Source organism: Oenanthe melanoleuca, unplaced genomic scaffold, assembly GCF_029582105.1.
Source record: "Oenanthe melanoleuca isolate GR-GAL-2019-014 unplaced genomic scaffold, OMel1.0 S199, whole genome shotgun sequence".
NCBI lineage: Eukaryota > Metazoa > Chordata > Aves > Passeriformes > Muscicapidae > Oenanthe > Oenanthe melanoleuca.
The window spans coordinates 6,114-15,000 of record NW_026612848.1 but is presented as its reverse complement, the minus strand read 5'-3'; the positions used below and the strand labels follow the sequence as shown (position 1 = coordinate 15,000).

The 8,887-nt window shown below is 62.6% G+C and overlaps 1 protein-coding gene and 1 non-coding gene across 2 annotated transcripts; one reads left to right on the top strand and one right to left on the bottom strand.

Moving 5' to 3' along the window:
- Positions 1–2,483: 2,483 nt before the first annotated feature.
- On the top strand, positions 2,484–2,636 carry LOC130266757 (5.8S ribosomal RNA). The gene has a single exon (XR_008842987.1). It is a non-coding gene; the product is annotated as a 5.8S ribosomal RNA (ribosomal RNA).
- An 8-nt stretch (positions 2,637–2,644) lies between these two features.
- Positions 2,645–4,891, bottom strand: LOC130266755 (myristoylated alanine-rich C-kinase substrate-like). Its single transcript, XM_056516014.1, has 2 exons — positions 4,760–4,891; positions 2,645–3,673 (listed from the first exon to the last, which is right to left on the bottom strand). The coding sequence occupies exons 1-2, from the start codon at positions 4,889–4,891 to the stop codon at positions 2,645–2,647; spliced, it is 1,161 nt and encodes a 386-aa protein (XP_056371989.1).
- Between the last annotated feature and the right edge of the window lie 3,996 nt (positions 4,892–8,887).

Here is an 8,887-nt window from a genome sequence, read left to right as displayed (position 1 = left end):
GGCTCTCCTTTGGCGCGCTAGAGAGCCGTCCGCGTGTCGGGAGGCAGGGGTCCTCGGCACGGCCCCTCCCGGAGGCGCACCCGCCCGCCTGCCCTCGCCTCTTCGCCCGCCGGGCGACGGCCGGCCGCCCGGCCGTAGCCCATCCGGCGGCCGATGGCAAAAAGGCGAATAGAAGCGGCCCGAAGGGCGGGCGGGAAGGCCTTCGGGGCTCGGAGGAGGCGGCTCCTCCGGCCCGTCCCGCACCGGGGGAGGGGGGAGCTTTTTTGCCGCCCGCCCGGCAAAAAGGTGTCCCGCTCCCGGCCGAGCGGCCCCCTGGCGCGGCAGAGCAGCTCCACGGGCCGGGCCCTCCGGGGCCGTTCCGGGTCGCGCCTCTCCGGGCGAGCCGCGCGTGTGTGCGAGCCGCCGCCGGGTGGCGCCGCGGGGCGACGGCCGCGGTCTCCGCTTCCGTCGTCGCCGCGGCCTCTCGGCGGGGCGTGCGCGAGGTTTCGGTTGGCCGGGCCGCGCCCCCCGCGCCGGCGGGGCGGCCCGAGCCGCGGCGGTCCTCTCGGGCGCAGCGCCGGGCTACTGAGGGAAACCCCGGGCCCCGAGAAGGATTGCCGCGGTGGTGGCAGCGGACGTCGGGCGCGCCCCCGCCCGTGGAAGCTCCCCCGAAGGTGGCAGCGGGGGAGGCACCCAGGCGGGGCCATGCAGGTCGTTTCCCTCGCCCCAGGGTCAGGTACCTAGCGCTCCGCGCCTCGGCGGCGGTCCCCGGGTGTTCCCCTCGGCGTCGTCACACGTCCGTTGGGGGCCGAAAGGGCCCCGCCGGGGCCGGGCGGAGGTTTAAAGACTCGGGCGGCTCGGCACGGCCCCCCGCCGCGGCGGCGGCGGCGGCGGCGGCGGCGGCAGCGGGTGTTGCCGGGCCGGTGGCGCGCGGCGCCATCCGGGGGTGGGGAGCTACTCCCGCCGATCCCCCGCGATGGTGTCCGTCGCGACCGGGCCGCGCTCTGTCCCGCTCTCGTTCGCCGGCGTCCCGCCGCGCGCCCGCGCGCGGGGGGGGCACCCGTGCCGCGCCAGGGAGGGGCGCCCTGCCCCCCCCCTCTCTGCGGCCCCGGTCTCGGCGGAGAGGCCGCGGCGCGCGATCCGGCCGCGGGGCCGACCCGCTCGCCTCTCGACACGGGGCGACGCCGGCAGAGGGCGCGTGCCCTCTGCCCTACCTCGGCTGCGGGGTTGCGGCCGCCGGGGCCCGCCACGCTCTCGCCTCTTGGCCGCCGCCGCGGCCTCGCGTGCGGCGCCGCGTCAGGCCGCGACCGTGCCTCTCTTCCCTCGACGGCCTTCTCCTCGAAGGCCCGCCGGCGAGTGCCGCCCACCGGCCATCGCTGTGTCTCGACCGCTCCTTCCTCCCGGGGGTGAGCGCTCGGCGGTCCCCCTCCGTCGTCACCGGAGGCCCGGCGAGTGCGGGTTGCGGATCCCCGTGCCGAGTGCGGCGGCGTCGCCGCTCGGACGAGTGTCCCCCCCCGGGGGATGGTCTGCCGGAAGGCGCCCGCCGTCGCCGGCGGCCGTCCCGGCCCGGGCTCCGTCCGTCGCTTCCCCGTTGCCCTTCTCCGGCCGCGTGTGGGCCGAAGGTAGGCGTGCGGGGGCGGCCGCGGGGGCGCTTCCCCGTCCGGTCCCCGAGTGGAAACGAGGGGAGCGGGCGTAGCCCCCCGGCTCAGCCGCCGTACGCCTGCCGCTGGGCGCGAGCCCGCGGGAAGGGAGTTCCCGACGGTGCGAAGCGGCGGCGGTCCCGGGAGTGCGGCCCCGGCGGCGGTGGGTCTTGCCGACCGGCAGGCCTCCGGCTCTCGCGACGCCGGCTCGGGTCTCGGGGGCGGCCCCGCCTCCCGGGTTACCCCCCGGTGCGCGTTCGGAGTGCGGCCCCCGCCGGACTTTCGCCCTTAGGGCGGTGGGAAGCGGTCCCGCGCAGGGGTTGCTCCGGTGGATCGGTAGTCGCCGCGCGGCGTCTCCGGGCGTTGTAAGGCCGCTGGGAAGAGAGCCCGGCCGCGCGGTTGGCGCGGCGGCGTTCCGCGAGTCCGCGGCCGTCGGTCAAGGCGAAGGTTGCGAGCGTGAGCGGGGGCCGGCGGTCGCGCCCCCGCGGCCGCGAAGGCGTGTTTGTTCCCGTGAGCGAGGCCGGGCGGGCCGCCGTCCCTCGGCCGGTCCGTCGCGTTGCTTCTCCGTGCGGAGGTCGGGCCGAGCCCGGGCGCCTGGGCCGCCTCCGAAGAGACAAGGGCATGCCGAGGCGGCGTCTCCCCTTGCGGGGGGAGGCGGTCGGGGGCGCGGGCCCCCCCGCCTTTTTGCCGCGCTTCGGAGCGAAACGTGGGGTTTTCGCTTTTTCCCCTCCTCCGTTTGTCGTTGTGCTCGTACGGTCGAGGCGGGGCGCGTGGGGCGCGCGTCCTTGCCAAAACGAAGGGGGCCGCTCCACGCGAGCGGTCCCGGCCCCTCCGCGCGTGCGGGGTCGGTGCCGAAAGCCAGACAACTCTTAGCGGTGGATCACTCGGCTCGTGCGTCGATGAAGAACGCAGCTAGCTGCGAGAATTAATGTGAATTGCAGGACACATTGATCATCGACACTTCGAACGCACTTGCGGCCCCGGGTTCCTCCCGGGGCTACGCCTGTCTGAGCGTCGCGTGACGATCAATCGCCGCCCGGGGGCCGCCCCGGCGGCGCGGCTGGGGTCGCCTCGCAGGTCCGTTGCCCGCGGTAGGCGGCGGCGGCGGCGGCGGCGGCGGCGGCGGCGGCGGCGGCGTCGTCCCGGCCGGTGCCCGGAGGGAAGGCGGTGTCCGGGGGTTCGGCGAGGGAAGCGTTTCCCTCGGCGGCCTCGGCCCTCTTTTCCCTGCGGCCCGGCGGGGCTTCGTCGTCGTCGCGGTCGTCGTCGCCGCTGCTTCCGCGCAGGGCCTTCGTCCCCCTAAATGCAGACTCGGGGAGCGCTCCGTAGCTCCCCGCTCCCGGAACGAGCCGCTGGGGCGGAGCTCGTCCTTGCCGGGGCCGTGCCGCGCGGTGCGGCGGCGGCGGCCGGGGCGAGAGCGAGAGAGAAGACGGCGTCTCGAAGACGCCGCCGTGGTCCGAGAGAGGGCGAGAAAGGGGAGGCGAGGCGCGGGCCTCGCCCCCGGGCTCCACCCCCGTGCGGGCGGCTGTCTGCGGGTGGGTACCGCGGGGGTACCGTGCCGTGTGCTGCCGCGCGCACGCGAGGCGCGAGCGCCGGGGACGGGGGTCGTAACCCGCTCCTCCTTCCCCGAGTCCTCTGTGGCGGTCCCCGGCGCGTCGGCGAGCCCGTCGCCTTTCTCTCCGTCTCTCCGCCGAGGCCGCCGCGAAGCCGCACGGCCGGCCGGGTCCCTCGTCAGGGCCGTCTCTGCCGCGCTCCTCTTCGGTTCTCGTCTCCGGGATGGGAGTCTCCGTCTCCGTCGTCTCTGTCTCTCTCTCTCTCTCTCTCTCTCTCCCGCTCGCTCTCTCTCTCGCTCTCCGTCCTCTCCTGGCGCCGCGGGGCGCGAGGGGTTGGCCGGGAGGGAGAGGGGAGTTGTAGGGGGGGAAAAGAGGAGGAGGGGAGGAAAAAGGGGACGCGGAGCGAAAGCCGGCCGTCGCGGCCGCCCGCCGGCGCGCGCCTCCCTCGAGGGGAGCGGCGCGCCGGTTAGGGCGGTGCGGCGGCCAATGCTCTGGGCTTGCGACCTCAGATCAGACGTGGCGACCCGCTGAATTTAAGCATATTAGTCAGCGGAGGAAAAGAAACTAACGAGGATTCCCTCAGTAACGGCGAGCGAAGAGGGAAAAGCCCAGCGCCGAATCCCCGCCCCGCGGTGGGGCGCGGGACATGTGGCGTACAGAAGCCCCAATCCCCGGCGGCGCTCTCGGGGGACCCAAGTCCTTGTGATCGAGGCCGCAGCCCGCGGACGGTGTGAGGCCGGTAGCGGCCCCCCGGCGCGCCGGGCCCGGGGCTTCTTGGAGTCGGGTTGCTTGGGAATGCAGCCCAATGTGGGTGAGAAGGGGTTGGAAGGATATTGGGACATGTGGAATCCAAATTTGGAGCATTGGGATCAGGATTGTTTGGGACTGCCTTGTAGGGATGGATTTGATAATAAATAAAACTTTGACAATTCCTGATTTCTGTCCCATTCTCTTTAAGTCAGTAGCAGTACTGTTTTCAGTGGCACCTTCTGAGCTGATTGTATTTTTGTCCTCCTTTCTCTCCTGCCTCTCTCTGCCTGCTCTGTTTCTCTCTCATGGTCTTCCTTGACCCAGGGCAGCTCCCACCAAAGACCCTGCCCTGATTAAATTCCCAGTGCAGGACCTCCAGAAGGCATGGGTGAAGTTCTGAAGGCTGGCAGTGAAATGTCCCTGTAAGATCTTGCTGCACTTGGCTTTTGGCGCCTCCTGCAGAGCTCTGCCTTCAAGGGCAGGAACATCTTTTCCTGCCTGGGAACTGGAATTCCTGAGCCTGGCAGTGTGAGCCATGCAGGACCATGCAGACTGGGATCATGGGGGCTGGGATCACATGGACTGGGATCCTCCAGACTGGGACTGCACAGACTGGGACCAGATGGATCAGGGCCATGCTGAGTGGAATTCTATAAACTGGGATCACATGGACTGGGATTGTACAAACTGGGACCATATGGACCAAGACATCTGCACCAGTTCTGATCCCAGTGTTGATCTCAGTCTTGGAGCAGTTCCCAAGTGCTCCCTGTGCTCATTCTGGTCCTGGTGTCGATCTCGATCCCAGAGAGTGCTGGTCTCAGTCCCAGTGGGTCTTACAGTCACGCCAGTCTCGGTCTTGGTTCTGGTACCGCTCTCAGTCTCACTCCTGGAGTTCTTCCGGTGCCAATGCTGGTCCCGGTCCCAGAGCAGTCCTGGAGCGCTCCCAGTGCCGGTCCCAGTGTCCGTCATTGTCTCAGTCTTGGTCCCAGTGCCAGTCTTGAAGAGGTGCCACTCTTGGTTCTGCTGTTGGTTCTGGTCCCAGTCTTGATCTCCATCCTGGTTCTGATGCTGGTCCCTGTGCTGGTCCCAGGGAATTTTATCAATGATTAATAGACAGAGACTACTGACTTATGATCAGAATCCAAATGTACTGTGAGCTACATTTGCTTATACACCATTTTTAGAAAGGAAGTAATTTTTTGTCTACATTCATTGGGTTAAACATCACCCAGACCAACTTTACATTTCTCCTTATTGAGTTCAGTCTTTTTTTCTGTTGCTAGTCTCGATCCAATCTTCTTGTAATCGTCAAAGCTCTGTTTGTTCTTGCCAAGGCGTCCTGGTTATCAAACTGCAAATGCCAATTAAATCCAGAGCACTCTCTGTCTCAGCTTCCAGGGTCCGATAGTGGCGCCAGTCTCGGTGCCGGTGCCAGTTCTGTTTTTGGTCTTGGTCTCAGTTTTAGAGCTGTCCCAGTCCCAGTGCTGGTACTGGTGTCGATGTTGGTCCTGGCGTGATCCCAGTGCCAATCTCTGTCTCAGGCCCGGTCCCATATTGGTGCCAGTCTCGGTTCTGGTGTCAGTATCAGTCTTGGTGCTGGTTCTGGTGCTGCTGTCAGTCTCAGTTCCAGAGTTCTCCCGATGCTGGTCCCAGTCCAAGAGCAGCCCTGGAGCTCTCCTGGTGCCGGTCCCAGTATTGGTGTTGGTCTCAGTCCCAGTCATTTTTCCAGTTCTGGAGCGGTGCTGGTCTCAGTTCTGGTGTTGGTTCTGTTCCCCATCTTGGTCTTGGTCTCCACTCTGATTTCAGCTTCAGAAATGGTGCTGTTGCTGGTTTGGGTGCCGGTCTTGGATTCGGTCCTAAATCTTTTAGGCCGATTGATGTGATTTTTTTACCAAGCTGAGGTGTTTTAGGCTGGATTTTAGGCCCCTTCGGACAATGTTAGGCCAATTTGGATGATTTCAGATCTCTTTGTGTGGATTTGAGGCCCCTTTTATGTGATTTTAGGCCAACCCTGCTGGAATTAGGATGACTTTCTGCCCCTTTTGTGTAATTTTAGGCCAAACCAGTCCCTTTTAGGACCATGTTGCCTTTTGTCCGAGTTCCTTCCCTTCACATTCCCGCTCTTTTCTGACCCCACCCCTTTCCCCTCGGTTTCTGCCCATTTATTTGCCACGCCCATTTCTATTTACAGCCCCTCTCAATCATTATCCCCTCCCCGTTTTTCCAGACTGAGCCCTTGTATTCGCCCCGCCCCATTCCCCTCTAAGCCCTGCCCATCTCCTGGCCGGTTCTCTCCGAGCATGCTCAGAACACCCGTTAGTGCCTCCTGTGCGCTGCCATCTTTGCTCCTGGTCCCTCCGTCCGGCTCCAGCGTGTCCGAGAACTGCGGTGGGGCTGGAGGGAATCTATAGGGGATCTGTAGGGGACTGGGGGGATCATAGGGACTCTATAGAGGATTTGGGCTTGTCTACAGGGTATTTGGGGGGATCTGGGGTGTCCCTAAAGGCGCTCTGGGAGGTACTATAGGGGATCCACAGGGTCCTGGCGGATCCTATAGAGTGTCCAGGGGGCTCTCAGAGTCTCTATAGGGGAATTTTGAGGTTCTTAAAGGGAATTTCTGGGTATTTTGGGCTCTGTACTGGAAATTTTTCGTGTCCCCTTATGGAATTTTGGGGTTCCTGATGAAAATTTTGGTGTCCTTAAAAAGAATTTGGAGGTCTCTTGGGAATTTTGGGGTTCCCATAAGAAAATTGTGGGGTAACAAAGGGAATTTTTGGGCCTCTATTGAGAATTTTGAGAATTAACGGGTCTCCACCTGGAATTTTTTTTGAATTTTGAGTCTAAACATGGGAATTTTTTGGACTCTATTGAGAATTTTTGCAATATTGGGGTCCTCAAATGGAATTTTGGAGAATCCCATAGGGAATTTTTGGGGTCTGTATAGACAAACTTGAGTCCAAACATAGGAAGTTTGGGTTCTCTAGAGGAAATTGTTGGGATCTCCATAGGGAATATTTGGGAATTTTGGTTCCAAATGGGGGAATTTCAGGGGGGAATTTTGGGTGCCGAAATATGGCAGTGAAGAGCTGGCATGAAGCCTGTGAGACCCAGGGCTCATCCCAAAGACCCCCAGACAAACATCAGAGCAACCTAAAAGGAACAATGCGCAAAGAGGCGTGAAACTAATTTCCATATGGAGCGAGGAGGGGATGGATTTGTATGAGGCGAATTGTGTATTCCTGGTTTGTAGAGAATAAAAGGAGAGGTGCAGGTGGCCACAGGTGTGCGTGATTTTGGAGGAGCTGTCCCCCATGCACCACAGCGCTGAATAAATGCACACCTACTCTTAGAACTTCTTTTTGTGGGTTTTAGAGTGTTTTTCTGTGCTTCACCATGACTCCTCCCCAGACCTTCCCTGGCCTCTCCCAGGACCCCCCCACCCAAGACCCCCATGACCCCACCCAAGACTCCAAGACTCCTCCTCAAAGTCCCTCCAGAACCCCCCCAACCCCTCCCAAAACCTTCCAAGGACCCCCCCAGCCCCCTTCCAAAACCCAGCCCAGGACCCACCACGAGCCCTCCTGAAAGTGCCCCCACGACCCCTCTCAGGACCCACTGACTACCCCAGACCCCTCCCAAACCCCCCCACGATCCCACCCACGACCCCCTGACCTTTTATAGGACCCCCAGACCCTCCCAAAGTCCCCCAATACCCCATCCAGACTCCCCCAAGACCTCTCCCCAAAGCCCCCCCACGATCTCTCCCAGACCCCTCTCAAAAGCCCCCCCAGACTCCTCCAAAAACCCCCTCCAAGACCCCTCTCAGAACCTCCAGACACCCCCAGGCCCCTCCCAGATGCCTCCAAACCTCCCCCAGACCCCTCTTTGGACCCCCAGACCCCTCCCCAAAACCCTCCAGACCCATCCCCAATCCCAACCCGGGACCCTCCAGAGCCTCCCCAGATCCCCCGAGGCTCCCAAAACCCTCCAAGGACCCCCCCGAGCCCCCAGTATCCCCCCACAAACCCCCCAGACCTCAGCAAGATCCTCTCCCAAAACCTCACGCAGGACCCGTGTGAGACCCCCCAGAGCCCTCCCCAAGACCTTCCAGACCCCTCCCAAGATCCCTTCCCCAAACTCCCCCCCAAACCCTCTGAGAACTCCCCCCAGACCCTCCTCAAGACACCCCCAGAGCCCTCCCAGACGCCCCCCACCCCCGCCCCTTTCCCACCTGTCCCTGCGCCGCCTCAGCAGCTCCCGCAGCCCCTTGTCCTCTCCCGGCGCCTGCCCCTAACGGACCTTAGGGCAACAGCGTAAAGAAACAATATGCCAAACTCCACAACCCCAGACAATAAAGGAACCGCGAACCTTTTTAGGGATGACAGGATGGTGTAAGTTGTGGATCTACAACTATGGGTTGCTTAAACCTCTGTACACGCTTATGGCAAATGGCAGCAGAGATCTCAAGTGGATTAAAGAGGCCACTCAAGCCTTTCGTCGATTAAAGGATGCTCTTATGTCAGCCCCAGCCCTAAGACTTCCTGTAAAGTAAACCATTTTTTTGTTCTCCCATGAGAAACAGAGGATTGCCCTGGGAATACTAGCACGGAACCTAGGGCCATACCAAAGGGCAGTTGCTTACTTCTCTAAGCAGCTGGATGCGACAGCCAAAGGATGGCCAGGGTGCCTCAGAGTGGTGGCAGCAGTTGTGATGAATATTCAAGAGGCACGCAAATTCACCCTGGGCCAGAAAATGACTGTATTAGTGTCTCACACAGTATCTGCAGTATTGGAGGTAAAAGGGGGGCACTGGCTTTCCCCACAAAGGTTCTTGAAATACCAAGCTATTATGGTGGAACAAGATGATGTGGAAATAGTGGTGACTAATATTGTCAACCCAGCTTCTTTTCTCAGTGGGAATCAAGGAGAACCAGTACACCATGATTGTTTGGAGACTATCGAAGC